The 15629-nt window shown below is 41.3% G+C and overlaps 1 protein-coding gene across 1 annotated transcript; it reads right to left on the bottom strand.

The window, feature by feature from the left end:
• Nucleotides 1-1061: 1061 nt before the first annotated feature.
• Nucleotides 1062-11472, bottom strand: CHRNA6 (cholinergic receptor nicotinic alpha 6 subunit). Its single transcript, XM_015849586.2, has 6 exons — nucleotides 10984-11472; nucleotides 9374-9513; nucleotides 8040-8084; nucleotides 6860-6969; nucleotides 5760-6747; nucleotides 1062-2845 (listed from the first exon to the last, which is right to left on the bottom strand). Exons 1-6 carry the CDS (start codon nucleotides 11060-11062, stop codon nucleotides 2723-2725), a joined length of 1485 nt encoding a protein of 494 aa, XP_015705072.1. The 5' UTR covers nucleotides 11063-11472; the 3' UTR covers nucleotides 1062-2722.
• Between the last annotated feature and the right edge of the window lie 4157 nt (nucleotides 11473-15629).

Below are 15629 nucleotides of genomic sequence, written 5' to 3'. Positions count from 1 at the left end.
TGGAATATATAACCAGCTCTGCAGTTCGCCTTCAGCCATTCTATTTTCACTGTCTGTATGGCCACAGGTTCAACAGCAAATGCTGGAAGTCAGATTTCTTTCCTGTCAAAACAAAACATTTCAGACACAGAATGCAGCTTTCCTCTTCAGTTTCTCTCTCTTTCCCTCTTCCTTCTTGCTGATTAACAAGCTAGCGCAGCAAAGATCATTTGATAACATATCTTAACACATTGTGCAGTGGGCTTTAAAAAATATGAGCTCTCCAAGTGTGTTCCAGGAGTAATATTTGATTGTCAGGCTGATAAAATAGACAGTGATGTGTGTTCATACATCTGTCTGACTGTTGTTGCTGCACTATTATGCAACATTCAGGGGGGCTATGGAATAAAAGATTTTCTTCTAGAAGAGAGTGACTGCCTACTTCAAATACACATTTGTGTCATACCACCATTGTCACTGCCTTGTATTTCAGCCCCACTGTCTTTAATACAAGCAGAAAAAAAGTAAAAGGCCAACCAGGGGCTTCAGAATGACTCTCATCTGCCAAGGAACAGTGATGTCTGATTGGTACGTGGCACACAGTGAAAAGATTGTACTGACACTGCGCAGTAAGAGTTAAGACAGCCTATAACAGAGAAAACATTTTTAATATTGAAGCTACTGGTTGGAATAGCAATGATGCCCTTTAAGAATCCCTAGGTACAAAGCCAACAGGAACCAAAATAGACAAAGGGTCTGAAGGTTAACTGTCCACATAGTATAGAACAGGTTGCACACCCAAGACTGTTCTGACAGGAGCTTCTGCAGAGCTGTTTGGATTGAAGTACCCAAAGATACCTTTGCATAGGATTCGTGATCATCTCCCTTCTTCTGACATGATATGCGTAATCTAATTTGGTCCTGGTTTTAAAAACAGACAAAGTCAATGCTTCCCATCCAGTTCTGTCTGTGATGAGTAGCTGCCCAGGGGACAAATGCTTCCCAAGTGGGCTTATAAGTGAACCTGAACAAGAAAGTACTGTCAGAGCAGCCCCTGTGGACTGGGACCACAGTCAGGCTGATGTAAGGAACGTGGTTTGCGTATCCTGCTGGAGCTGTCCACAGATTTTATTACTCAATACTGGGAAGTAAAAGGGAATTTGGTCATAAATGTGACAGATAAAATGTTTTGGGTTTTTTTTTTTTTTGAAGATTTAGAGGCATGTAGGTCTCAAACGTAGATGCTTTACGTTTTAATCAAGGATGCCTCAGGTCTTTTCTGCTTCTAGATATTGCCTCCAGGTTGTTCCCATAGTGCTCCTAAGATAATGAAATCACACAATCATTAGGGTTGTAAAAGGCCTCTAAATTCACCAAGTGCAACCATCAGCACATCCCCACTGTGCCCAGTGACCATGTCCATCAGTGCCACATCCACACTGTTCTTGAATACCTCCAAGGACAGTGATTCCAACTCCTCCCTGGGCGGCCTCTGCCACTGCAACCACTTTTCTAAGGAGAAGCTTTTCCTGACATCCAGCATGAACCTCCCCTGCTACAACTTGAGGCTATTCCTTCCCATTCTGTCACTGTTACTGAGGAGGAAAGGCCAATCCCTGCCTTTCCATAGCCTCCTTTCGGAGTGATAAAGTCTCCTCTGAGCTTCCTCTTCTCCAGACTGCTCAATCCCAGCTCCCCGTAAGTCCTGTGCTCCCATCTCCTCACAGCTTTGTTGCCCTTCTCTGGACATGCTCCAGGACCTCAGTGTGTTTCTTGTAGTGAGTAGCACAAAACTGAACACAGTACTCATCATGAGGCCTCACCATAGCTTAGTACAGAGGGGCAATCACCTCCTTGCTCCTGTTGACAGCACTATTTCTGACACAAGCCAGGATCCCATTTGGCTTCTTGGCCACCTGGGCATACCCATGGCTCATGGTCAGCCAGCTGTAAAATAATACCCCCAGGTCCTTTTCCACTGTGCAGGAGGAAAATGTGCTCCAAACAATGTCAGCAAGACTGTGCACTGCAACATATGAAGCAGGTTTGTTGTCAGCTACAGAGAGGTACTTAAGACGTATTGGACTTCAAGCATAAAACTAAAAACATGTGCTGCTGATCTCATATCCTCATTTGTGTACATGTGTTGTAGAAAATGGGAATTGTATTAAAAATACTACAGAGTCAAGGGATTGGTTTGATTGTACTTTTATTTGGATTTTTATCTGCCCTGTCCCAAAAGCACAGTAAGGGGTGTTGATCCAGTCAGTAGGAATGTGGTACCTCAACTAAGCGCCATGCTGAAGTCTAGACATATGTACATGAAATAGGGGAGAAAGAGGAAATGAAAGAGTTGTGATGAGGAAAGAAAAGTGAGACTTTCGTTCCCTTAGTGCAGATCACTCACAATGGACCCCTGAACTGAAGCAGTGGGAGAAACTCAATAATTTCTGTCCACTACTCTGATTCTTGGTGCAATTCCTATTGAAGACCTAATTGAGAAGACAGACAGGCACTCTATAAATCTCCGCCTCTCTGCCTTAGAGAGACCACAATCTCATCTGACATTTTCAATCCCCTTCTCATTCTGCCTTGGATTCTTGCTTTCCCAGAGGGTCCTTCCCTTCTCCCCTTCCTATTGGGGCTAGAAGCTGAAGGATGATGTAAGAGGAGGGGAACATACGGGACAGTTCCAAACTGGAAATGGAATACAAACATAAATGAAAAAAAGCAGTGACTCAAGTTATGTATCTGTTATTAGTGGTTGGATAAATAATCCAGCTGTCCCAAACACACAAAGGATTATAAACACCCAGAGAAACACTCTGTCAATCACCATAGCGACATATTTCCAATCATCTTCCACCTGTAAGAGAAAAAAGAAGGACAGATTATGTGTAATGTAACACATCACTGTGAGTTAACACTTAATAGTAAAAAATGTCCCTTGCACTTTTGAACAAGGAAGAACACACATCCAGGCGGGAATGTTGCTTGTGGTGTTTACAGCTGTTGCAGTTTTGAAGTGGCTTAAGAGGGGTCTGATAACAGTATTTATAACTTCTGGCTGAGAACATGAAACATCCTCCTAATCTTCTACTGAATTCATTTATTCATTTATTTTTCCTGAGTTTTCCAGTTGTCTAGCAAACTATGTCTGTGTCGGACAATAGAAAATAGAATGAGACCATGTGATGGGTGTAGATTGAGGTGATGTGGCAGCAGGCTGAGTCACCACAGCTGCACGTGGCCGGATCCTGCCAAAGGATCTGGTCTGGCTGCCCACATACAAGTCAGCCTACTGCTCCGGCATGACTGGCCACACTGCCAGCCCAGTTAAACTCACTGCCTCCAGTGAAACGGACAGCTGAGAACATGAACGTTAGAAAAGCAAACACCCAGACTGAGCAAAGCAGTGCCACGTGCTGAACATTTAAGTTTCAGAGATATGCCCTAGAACCACTGTCACTGAAGTCACTGTCCTTTAAACCATGCCTGTGTGTGATGACCGCTGCATCAAAGAGTACTCACTCACATAAAACCAGTAAGTGACAGAGAGTTCCCTGCTTGAGTTAAGAGTTCTCTCCACCTCCACTTGTTTTCCTCCAAAAGGTGACTGCTGTAGTTCTTCTGAAAGGACATACAGCATGAACTCCAGCTACAGTGGAGCTTCCACAATTTTCCAAAGTTCTTCCACAGTCTTCAGCGATATTCAGGATCTCTCTGGTTGCTCTACCTGTGCAACCTAATGTAGACAACCTGCTCTAGCAGGGGTTTGGACTGGATGATCTCCAGAGATTCCTTTCAACCCTAACTTACCTTTAACCTAACCTAACCTTTAAAGGGCTTCTATTCATGTGGGACACGTCCATAACAGCATGCACATAGCTCTGTACGTCTGAACAAAGCAGAAAGCCTCCAGAATCATTTCCTTGGTGCTTGTTGGAGAATAAAACACGCTATTTCCCCAGAGAAATTATTTTTTCTCACATGAAAAGTCCTGTTTCCAATCCTTGGTGCACTGTGAAAGGTGAGATACAAAGCTGCTGATGCACATGCCAGACTAAGAATGCAATTGCATGTGGCAGAAGTGGTTTGCAAAATGTGAATCAGCACAGTGAAAGACTTATCATGAAAGACTGAAAATGAAAGACTTATCATGTGCTGCATAATTGAAGTGGCACATTATTTGAACTGCTTCACACAAATTCTCCTCTTATTTGGAACATATTACAGGAAATAAGCTGAATACAGTACAAGAGTATATTTTTTCCTGCTGTGACACTGAAAACAGGGCTGGAATGCTGGGGTGAAGCAAAGCATTAGGGGCATAGTTACTAAGCACTGCTCAGTTCAATCCCTGCCTTATTCTGTACTACTGGACTCCTGTCCCATTCTTTGGTCTCATCCTATGAATTCAGCCACCAGGATTTAACTGTGGCCAGTTATTCAAAGTTACCTACTTTGTTTCCAGATGACTTTTCTGCAGAGCATAAAAAAGAGAGGGAGGAAAGGGGGTGTGAATTTTTTGGGTTGCATTGAAAATGCATAAATTGGTGCTGATTTCAACCAAATATTTGGATAGAAAGAATACCTCTCAATAATTATGTTGCAAAATATTAGATTTTTGGGGGGATAGAAATACAGTTGCATTTTGTTTTGAAATGGAACCTGTCTTTTCACAGCATCTAAAAGGCATCAACATTTCAAGTTAGAGCAAAAGTAAATGTTTCATTAAGATGAAAATTCATTAAAGAACCTTCTTGAAGTGTCAAAGGGTTTTAATTCCTTATGAGGCGTTGGCAAGTGTTTATGTGAGATAATCTTTATTAGAGCTGCTTTCAGTTCTGTGTTTACACCCAAGGAATTGGCTCTGGCACTCTTAAGATTCCAATGTGCATCATTTTATGTGGCAGCAATCCCAGCTAGGATGGAAGATTTATAGCCTCACATGATCTAATCTGTAAGTTCAAATGACAATTATTTTTTTTTTAATAATAAAAATAGGCTTTCTTTTTTTTAAGTGTGTGATCTTATTCATCTGTTGTCTGTTTTTATTTATCTGCCTCCCCCAAACTCAAGATTTTTATTTGAAGATTGGAAATATTGTCTCGCTGAAGGCACAGTGAGTCAAACCACTGCAAAAATATAACAAATTGTCAGAAAACACCACACTGAAAAACAATACCGGCAACAGAAAGGGAATATCTTTACCACATTTGTCAGTGGCTGAGAAGAGTTCCTTTCCAGAACACCAGCTGTATAGCAGGATTTTTGTTCCTTTACTAACACAGAGGAGCACCCTGCTTGGTAAACAGAGCTTTTGTTACAGTGATAGCACTGCTCACCAGGGCTGAGCAGCTCAGGAGCACTGGAAGAACAGACCCTCCTGAGGAATTAAAGAAGTAGGGTTATAAGACTTTCAAAATCTCCACCTAGACTATCCCCTGTACCATGGCAGTGGCTCCTATTCCCCACATGGAATGGTCATTTTCATGACTGTTATAAAACCATCTTACCGCCCAGATTATCCACCAGGGATAGAGGAGGAACAGGTGAGGTCACTGTTCTTGTTCCATCCCCAGTGCATGATTTGGCCTCTCTCAGCTTGAAGGAAACTTAGACCAGTTCACAGGACTTAAAAGTTTCTTCTTTAGACATACCAGTTCCAGTGCCCTTGAGCTGCCACCCTACATCACAACCATTTGCCTTGCTCACTATTCTCCCATGGAATGCTGCAAGTGTGACCTTGTGCCCAGCTTGGTGGCTACCTCCCTTACCTCTTTGGTTTCATTTTGAGACTTCATGTTCTCGGCGATGAACTGAACATTGCTGATGACATCTTTCACTTCTGGGGAGTATTCTGTGTGCTCTGCCATCCATCTCAGTGACTGATGACTCAGTCGACTTCTTTTGGTTGAGGTGAGTTCAGCTGCTTTATCACAGTGACAACACCAGTGCTCCTTGTGTAACTTGTTATCTTTGTGTTTGCTGTGCTTTGATTTGCCTGATGTTTTGACCGATCCTTTCTTGGTCTTTTTGGAGACATTTTTTTTCTCCTGATCTTGAGGCCGCTGCATCAACAGAACACTGGGGAGCAGGCTAAGAAAAACAGTTTTTACCCATTTGGGCATTGTGTGTGTTGTTGGAGTTCTGTAATGTATGTTTAGGACAAACACAGTGATGACAATGGAGAGAGTCACAAATATCATAGTGAAGAGCAAATATTCACCCACGAGGGGTATTACTAAAGAGGTAGATGGAATTGTTTCTGTGATCACTAGTAAAAATACAGTCAAAGAAAGCAGCACAGAGATGCAGAGAGTCACCTTCTCGCCACAGTCAGATGGCAGATAAAAAACTAGCACAGTCAGGAACGAGATGAAAAGGCAGGGAATAATCAGATTTATGGTGTAGAACATCGGCAACCTTCGAATATAAAATGAATATGTTATATCTGTATAGATCTCTTCACAGCAGTTATATTTGATGTCATGCTTGTAGCCAGAAGCATCAACTATTTCCCACTCGCTATTTTCCCAAAATTCTTTCATATCTACTTTGGAGCCAATGATCAGAAGATCTATTTTGGCTTTGTCATAAGTCCACGAGCCAAATTTCAATGAACAGTTCTGATGATCGAAAGGGAAAAAGGTGATATCCATGGGACAGGAGCTTTTAAATATAGCTGGTGGGGTCCAGGTGATCATTCCATCGTAGCGAAGAAGGGCTTTGGTCTTTCCTTCAACTTGAAAATCTCCCACAGCACTAGAAAGACAAATGAGACAAAGAAAAAAAATTCCATGAAAGGAAAATAATGTATTTTATGGATACAACAAGATGATACTTTTCAGGCAAAACAGAAAAATGTTCACCATACTTATTGTATAGGACAATATCTGGTTTCCAAATCTTATCTGCTGGTACCCGAACAAATTCAATTCCATCATATTCTCTGGGATCCCATCGCAATTTGTAGTCATTCCAAATCTAAAAGAAGAATGGATAAGAAGTATAAACACTGTGTTATCAGCAAGTATCTGCCTCATAGATCTTCTTCATGAATGATGTTACAATAGAGAATAGAAGAGAATCATGACTAGAAGGGGACAGTGATCTGAAAGACATCAGAATCACAAGCTGGAGAAACATAGGACATAAGTGAGCACTGCTCACATGGGCTTGCCATCTCTTGCTCTGTGAGGAGCTATGAAAACAACAGCTGTTAGCTGCTGACACACTGAGATCTCTCCTCTGGCTTGCTACCTCAGTGCATAGCAGGGCTACTCTACACTGCAAGCAGGAAACATGGTCCTTGCTGCTGCCCTTATTGGAGAGGGTCCTGAAAGCTAAAGGAGACTAATGTCAAAGGAGACAAATATCCTAAAGGGAAAGGAGGTGCCTATGCATAATCTCAGGTTGGTGGGGCTGGGAAACACTACTGACTTTACAGGGCGTGAATTATGAGCTCAGGAGCAGCTAGGGATACCTTTCATTGCTCTCCAGTGACTTATCACTGGGCTATGGTCCAAGTTCTCACGGCCTGCTCTGAAGATCCTGGTCTAAAGTACCATAGCTTCTCAAGAGAACTTTGTGTGGAACACAAACAGGGTCTGGAGGAAGCTGTTTTGGTGAAAGATATCTTGTTTCTCTCAGCAGTTAAGATTTTACAGGGATCTTTGCTTTATATATTTGCTAAAACCATCAGGTGAAGTGGAGGCATGTTCTTTTTGCTAAGAAATCCTTTCATTGAAATCCTCAGTGTGGAGATGACTTAGGATCACAGAGTTGCATATTTAATCACTCTTAAAGGATACATTCAACTAAATTTACTAGGGATAAACCAGTGATAATGAAAACTCAGAACACAGGACAGATGGGATATAAAACTTATTGGAAAAAAAATAATAATGAAGAAATTACTTATTCAAGTTTTGTTAATGTTGTGTCTTCTTATTTGTACCTCTAAAACTATATTGCAAAACAAGCAGTTGTTTTATAGTCCTAACATTCCATCATATTAATGCAAAGTATATGAGAAATGCAATGCAGTCACTTACATGTCTTAGCCATAGATTGGTTTCCATAATCTGATTGACTTCATCCTAAAATGAAACACAGACATGCACATCGTCGCTCATAAATCATTTATAGATGTGCTGAGATGGCCACAGTCTTATTCTGATTAAAAATAGAAACCAGAATTCCACATTAACTGACACCAGCTATTTTCTGCCTGTGGTCAGTGGCACTTGGGTGGGTAATAAAGATAACTGGGCAGAGCTGAGCTATCTTCAGGGTGGGGGCTATAACTTGTATACAAATGCAGATCTACCAAAAAAAAAGTTAAAGCTCTGCTGAAAAATGATGCCCCATATGTGTATGGAAGAGGGCTTCAATGGATTGCTAGAGGCCTGAGTATATGGAGGACAACAAACTTACCGCTGCTCTGATCAGTGTCAGAGGAATAAAGTTCTGCTGGTGTCTATGTGTTTTGTTTGGTTCAGTTTTTAGAATGCCCTGTTTACATAGTAGAGTACTGGACAAAATTCAAGGAAAATGATATCTGCAGTGTAGATCTTGCATTTCCAAGCAAAGTTATGTAGCAGATGAACCAAACTTGCGCTAAGTTAAATCACTGCTGCAATGAAAACTTATATTTAGAGTTACTTACTGCTGTTGTCAACCAGAAATGAATCATGAAGGTGCTGCAAAAAGCACAAAAATAAAAGATGGGATCCTGTTCTAAGTTTTACAGCCTAAAACTGTTTGGAAAGATTCAGGTTACAAGCATATATGAATGCAGCCTAAAATTTCCAATGAAAATATCTGCAAGAATATTGTTTTGTGTAGTTCTTAATATGTAAACACGTGATGTCAAAAATGTTAAGGTACTTATAGACCAAAGGATACAGAAAATGCAGAGAATGTTTATCATTGAGTACAGAGGACAAAGCACCAAGGTAGTTTTGAAAGCCTTGTTGGGCTCTCGTCTAATGGATAAGGTATCTAGGCCCTTCTGAAACCCATGACACTTGAGAATTAGGCTGCATGTTACACAGCGCAAATACAATCCCATGTCCCTGGGGTAGGCAAGCCCTGTGCCTGTGAACATTTGGTACTGCTGCTCCAGATGCCAGGCGCTGCTGCCTAAAGAAGAGGGATTTGACATGATAGAGATAGCCAATGGATCTGTAGAGTCTGAAATGCTTGTATGAGGAGCTGAAGTGACCTGGCTGACAGAATGGCAAATGTCTCATTGTGTGCACATAGGCAGAGAACATCAGCTGTGAGGGTTGTATGTGCAGGCATCACAAGCACGTCTGCTGTTGGAACACTGTGTGTGTTTTACAATCATGCCCAAATCTCAACAGTCTTCTGTAGTCAGTCTTACCACATTTGTAAGCTGGGTAATAGCCAATTCAAAATGCACCGTGACAGGATCAGATACGTTTTCCACTGGCCTGATGAACTGGTTGTAGTGGGAGAAGAGTTTGTGAAATAGCCGTTCCTCTGACTCACAGGCTGTGGTGTCTGCATGGGTAAAGACAAATAACAAGTACTTCAGCGGTAAGGAAGAAGGAAAGAAGATGCTAGATAACATGCTGCTCCAGTGTTTACTTCTGGATCCTGTGCCTGACCCTGTGTATCCAGACACAGAAGCTTATTTCTACTCTGAGGGATGTCCATTTGATATGTTTTATGAGGAAAAAAAATAGAGGCTTTGTAAAAGAGAACAGCTCTTTGGGAACAAGCACAACTGACAGAGCTGGAACTCCCATTTAGTATGGGACAGATTAAGCAGCTTGGCAGGCAGGCCCTGAATTGCCTCACTGCAGACGCAGTAAGAGTGCTCTGAATCTCTTACATACACCCAAGTCTGATACAATAATTTTCCTAGTGCTTGAAACAAAAGACTTTGGTTTTAAAAGGAAAGATTAAATCACCTGGTTTCTGGCCTGTGATCACACAGATGTCCTACAGGAAGTTGCTTACTCTAAACAACACTATTTTCATGCTTGGGCCACTTTCCTTGGTTTCGAACCTTCTATATTAACAAAGCATGCTCAGATTATCGTGGTTTAAAATGAAACCTTGGTTATTTCTGGTTTCATTTGTGAGCTAATATGCCAGTAGAATTTTCATGACTTGACATCTTGTGCCATCCTTTTTACAGCTCCTAGAGAAGAGACACAAATGTCTGCAGAGTTTGGATGTTTGAATGCTGTGTTTTGGGCTGCTTAAAAAGGAAACTGCAGTTTTCTTTTCAGATTTCCTTATCGCCACGCATCAGGCTGTGAGTAGAAGTCCCCTGCTGTGAGAACACGGGTTTCCTGCCACAGTCTCACATCTAAAGCCAATGAATCTAGAATCATGTTTGGTCTGAATTTTTCCTACTGGCTTAGTATCAGACTTAAAGTAACAGAAGCAGGCAAATACTCAGGCCTCTCATTTTTATACTCCAGTTGCAGATGCTCGTCCTTTTGGTGTTGCTTTAAGACTGTTCCTTTGTGCTCTGCTAATATAAATGCTGTAACTCACAAATGTCCTAGTCCTGCAGGCATTCAAAAAAGGCATAGTGAATTAAAAGCAGGGATCCTGCTGAGATTCAGTGGGATGCATGGAAATCACTGCACCAGAAAAAAAATCACAAACAGCAGTGAATGAAATGCACTGAGTTCACACTTTTGGAGGTGTGAGCGCAGAATGTGCACACCTCCAGTGTGCATTATTAAAGCACTGGGAAAATTCAAGCAAGAAGCAAAATTGTGAGAGCTTCTCTATCATCACCATTCTTTGCTAGGAACAATTCCTCAATTAGTGCTCAGAATAAAATGAAGAATTTTGCCTGTGAAAACTAACATTGCTGTAGCTCTCTCAAAATACTGTTGAAGTATTACAAGTTTCAAGTAGACAATAGAAGCTTTAAATTGAATTCACTCCATAGAAACAGAAAAAGAGGCTAGGAAATACTTCACAAGACTAACACCAAAGATAGCCTACCTGTAATTAAGGATGTGAGCATGAATACCCACGCACCAAAAGCAGGGAGACACCAACATAGCCGCCTCTTGGGATGCATTGCCAGAAACAGAACAGACCTTCCTTTTGAGAAGAGAGGTTTGAGGAAAGACAGGAACTGAAAGCAAGAAAACACTGAAGCCCCTTGGCATGTAAGAGGTGCAAAGATGGACTTCAATTTTGCATTTGCAGCAAGCTCTGCATTCTGCTAAGCAGAGCAAAGCTTGGCAGAGTTTCTTCCACAGTCACCAGGAGAGAAGAGCTTATGCTGTGCAGAGAGATGGGAGTATAGCAGTAGCATCCTATCAGGTGACATTCGCATTTCCAGGCACCCGCACCCTTGCCTCTGGGGGATGTGTGAGAGTGCAGGAGAAGGAGGAAAGGCGAGAGGCAGGGTGGCTGTGGATGTGGAGAGGGGGAGGAATCCTCCTGGCTCTCCACGTGCTGAGTAAAGCACGCTTACTCAAAAGCATCGGTTTTAACTATTGGTGAGCTTGGTCCTCACCAGATTGAGCCTGTCAAAATTTTCAGGGAGGAAAGAACTTCAGTTTTCTCATCAAGGACTGGTTCTGCAGCAGGGGGAATGGAAGCACATACCTACCAGAAAAGACATCTGAGACCTGAAATAGGAAGAGCATCATGTGCTGGAATTGCTTAACAGTATTCCAGGAAAATAAATACAAAGGCAAATAGCTTTATTGTGGGCATTTTACAGGAACAACAAAGTCTGCTGAATTCTCTCCTGACAGACAAGCTAGTTCACAACATCAATTTTCCTATGATTTTTGTTTGTCTGTGAGCATGTGCTCAGTCAGAGAATATCCTTTATGTGCGCTAAGTACAGCATGAACACATCTGAGCAAAGGGATAAGTGCTTAGACCAAAACAGAGCTGCTGCTGATTTCCCATCATTACTTTGTTGTATAAATGTGGGAAGAAAAGAAAAGCCATGAAAGGAAAAAAAGGTGCCTTTCTTGCTGCACAACACAGAGACAATGCTGCAGCTTGGGAGGTGAAATCAAAATACCTTCTATCCCAGCTGCTAAAATATGACTAGAAGAGAATAGGACTGCATGGAAGAAAGAGAGTTAAGAATGAATTTAGAACTGATATTGGAAGTGAACAAAGTTGTCCATGGCAAATTTTGAGGGATGAAAAGGTAGTCTTGGACATTACTAGCAGAAAACCTACTCCAGAGCTTACTGGATCCAGCTTGGTGCTGCTGCTGCTGGAGATAAGTTTGAGCTGAGCTTTCCCTCAGGAGAAAACTGACAGGGTAAGGAGAATCACAGCATGAGAACATTTTGGTGCTGGGAACTAGCCTGACCTCTCAAAAGCAGCAGCGAACTAAATGTGGTTTTAAGTTAAGGAGGGGCTGTGAGGCATGGCAATGAAGCATCTCCAAGCTAAAGATAGATGTGAATTCTTCTGTGAAGTAGTTAAAGATGAAAGTAAGAGATTTGGCATAAAGATTTTGTCCTGCACATTTTTATTTTTTTTCCAGCACTCTCAGAGAAAATAAGAAGTGGAAATGTCAGGAAACTGTTTTGCTCTGTGTCTGATTTTTCCAACCTGCAATGTTTTTTAGAGTGACACTAACAGCATGGGTCTAAAACCTTGCCATTTCTTCATATTATCCAGGGAAGCTCATGTTTCCTTCTTGAATTTATGCTGCCTATGGTACACTGTAGTTCACAGAATTATGCAACCATGATGCATCAGAGAACACCTGCTACTGCCTGGAATGCTTTATGGCATGCACACTCCAGTTCAAGTACAGTGCTTATAGAAGAAGAACAGTAACAATAGTTAAAGTCAATGTGATAACAAATTGACTCCAAATTCAATTATTTGGGTATTTCCAAAACTTTTTGTTCTTCTGAGCAACAGACTGGCCAAGGAATTGGTTGTGAGAAGTAAACACATCTACAGACATCTATCTGGGTTAAATGGGCATCCATGGCTTGTCTGGGCAGTCTGTGCCAGGCCTTGCCAACCTCTGAGTAAAGAATTTCCTCCTGGCATCTAACCTCAATTTCCATATATACATATATATGTATGTATTGCTACATATATATATATATGTATGTATTGCTCTGTATTGCTAGTATCTGATATTGTTCTCTTTCCTTCTGTGCCCCCTCTCATTAATGTTTTGTTCTCTGAAGCCCACTTTACCTTCCATAGTGCCCCACCACTAAAACGTACAGCCCCTGAGCACAAGGTTATGTTTACTTCCATAGATGCCCAAGTAACCTCTCTCATGTTTAAACTGAGACAAGAACTCAGCTCTCAGTATATTATGCTGTGCATGCACACAACTGTCACCTCTATCCTTGTAAAACTGGGCATACTTCTCCAAGTGATTCACTGGAAATCCAGCTGGAGGAACTCACCTGCCATCCTCCAGATTCCCCAGAGATCCAGTATAACCACTTACAGCTGAGGCAGTGATAACAGCAACACTTTATTACTTTAATTCTTCCTCTATGGAATGAAGGAACGGCTCTTCTGAGGGTGCTGAAGGACTAAGTATTGTATTAGTATACTGCACAGACCTGCTTCATTATAGCCTCATCAAGTCAGGAGGCTGCTATTGATCTGTGTCAGTACCATACTGAGTGTAGCTAGGATCCCATGTTTTGTTTGACTCTTGCACTCAGCACTCAGCACAAATGACTGGTGATCTCGCATTGTAAAGCAGTTTTCAGAAGAATATTAGGAATACAGTTTTGCTATATCTCTGGCAGATGTTTAACCATCACAGAAGCACTTCCAGGTCACCACCCTTTGTTCAAATGTGAGCACAGCATAGTTTGAAAGGTCTCACATGGAGCAGTGCATTCAAAGAGATGGTTTTCCTTCATTACCTGCAGCAAAGCCATGCGCAAACTCTGGGCTGCGCATCTGTCCTGTTCTGAGACCTTAAATGCCATCAGTGTTTTCTCCTTTATCCATTAGTCACTGGCTGGAGGCTTTTAGTGAACAGGAGATGTGGAGCATGAATGTGGATGGAACTCAGGGGACCATTGCATGAAGATGCGGTGCCCCGTGCTCTAAGATGATTTACATGGAGGCATTTTTGGGAGAGAAGCTTTAATTGAGGAGTGGGAAAAGGTTGTAAAGCCTGCATCAACCAAAGCTTTAGCAAAAACTGAGCACAGAATCTCTTCAGTTCAGTAGTATGCTTTGTGGTACAGCCCCTTCTTCCTTGTCCATCTGTTTCAGAGAAATAAAACCAAGACAATCTGATAGTGAGGCAGTCATTACATGCTGAATGACAGAGTACATTAAGGAGGATGCCCACTGATGTGATGCAGTACCCAGAGTGTGAGATAAAGATCCATCTTTTTAAAGTTAGAACATGTTTTTGAAGTCAAAACATCACCAATGGCAACATCTTTGATGCACCTGACACTGTATATGTGAGTCAAGTAGCATCACTCATTTTAGCTTCAGTGACCTTCAGACTGGGACAACTCCTCTTGTAATTTGATAGAGACTTATGGGCTGATAAAACCTGATCAATTCTAAGGAAACTAAAACCCAAAGCAGTCATCTCTATTTGGCTTTTCTACTACTCCTATTAAGGCAGAAAGTCCTGGGAATGTGTTTCAACATGCAAAATTAGTAATTCCACACTTCTCTAATATAAATACCTTTTTTCTGTGGAAACATACTTTAACATTTACTACAGCTCTTTAATAGCAAATTGGAAATCAAGACATATTTTGAAGCAGCTCTGAAAATATATAACAGATAAACCAGTAGACAATCATTTATTTATGCGCTTTGTTATGATAACATCAATAATGTAAAGTAACTTAATCCTACACTGACATTTGCACTGTCTCCAGGGTTGGTAATATAGCCAACACTTAAATTCTAATGCATAAGTAGGGTCAAAAAACAAGCAGAAGTGTAAAATGAATCACTTAAAGGGATGCTCTGGAATCCTGTCCTGAAATGATAGACTGCTGGATTCAGTGAATGTAAGGGATCTTCCTAATGTCCTGTTTCAGTGTTGAGGATGATGGGCAAAACAGTAATTCTGTTGGAGAAAATATGCTAGCAGTGAATATGATGACTAGAAAGGATTGGTGTATTGGAATGAAATATAAATGGTCAGACTGAGCAGAAGAGAGAACAAAATACGAGTGAAGTAAAGAATACCTGAAGGTCTGAATTTCTGTAGCTTAGAAAGGATGAAGGGAAATTAAATTATCAAAGAGTTTAGTGCAACAAAGAATGTTGTTTGGAAATGTGAAAATGTGCTTTGTAAGTGTCCTGATAAAACAGACAGAGTGAGACAGCATGGCTTTATATATAAGCATCAGGCTGGTTTTCCTCCTTATGCAGGAAAACAGGATTGAACTGAAGAGTAAACTGTTCAAAATCACAGTGCAGAAGCAGAGTTTTAGACCTTGTGTATTCATTAAAGAATATAGCATTACGTATAGCAGGTTGCTCATACTTCGTGTGTGCTGAGCTGCTTCCTTTCCTTTGCGGTAGGAAGAAGATCAAATGTTTGGACAAGCAGAATACATATAAAGAGATGTATCTCTTGAAAACTTCCAGCCAATCACATACAGCAGCAAGAACAAGTGCTTGGCTGCATAGCAATAAGC

This window comes from Coturnix japonica, chromosome Z (genome assembly GCF_001577835.2).
Source record: "Coturnix japonica isolate 7356 chromosome Z, Coturnix japonica 2.1, whole genome shotgun sequence".
Lineage (NCBI taxonomy): Eukaryota > Metazoa > Chordata > Aves > Galliformes > Phasianidae > Coturnix > Coturnix japonica.
Note: the sequence above shows the minus strand (reverse complement) of the source record. Positions and strands in the feature narration are given on the sequence as shown.

Coding starts and splice junctions, on each gene's coding strand:
- CHRNA6 (XM_015849586.2), bottom strand. CDS start 11,062: ATGCATCCCAAGAGGCGGCTATGTTGGTGTCTCCCTGCTTTTGGTGCG. Junction 9,514..10,983: donor GCTCACATCCTTAATTACAG/GTAGGCTATCTT, acceptor TTACCCATGCAG/ACACCACAGCCTGTGAGTCA. Junction 2,846..5,759: donor CTCAAAATGAAACCAAAGAG/GTAAGGGAGGTA, acceptor TTTCTCTTACAG/GTGGAAGATGATTGGAAATA.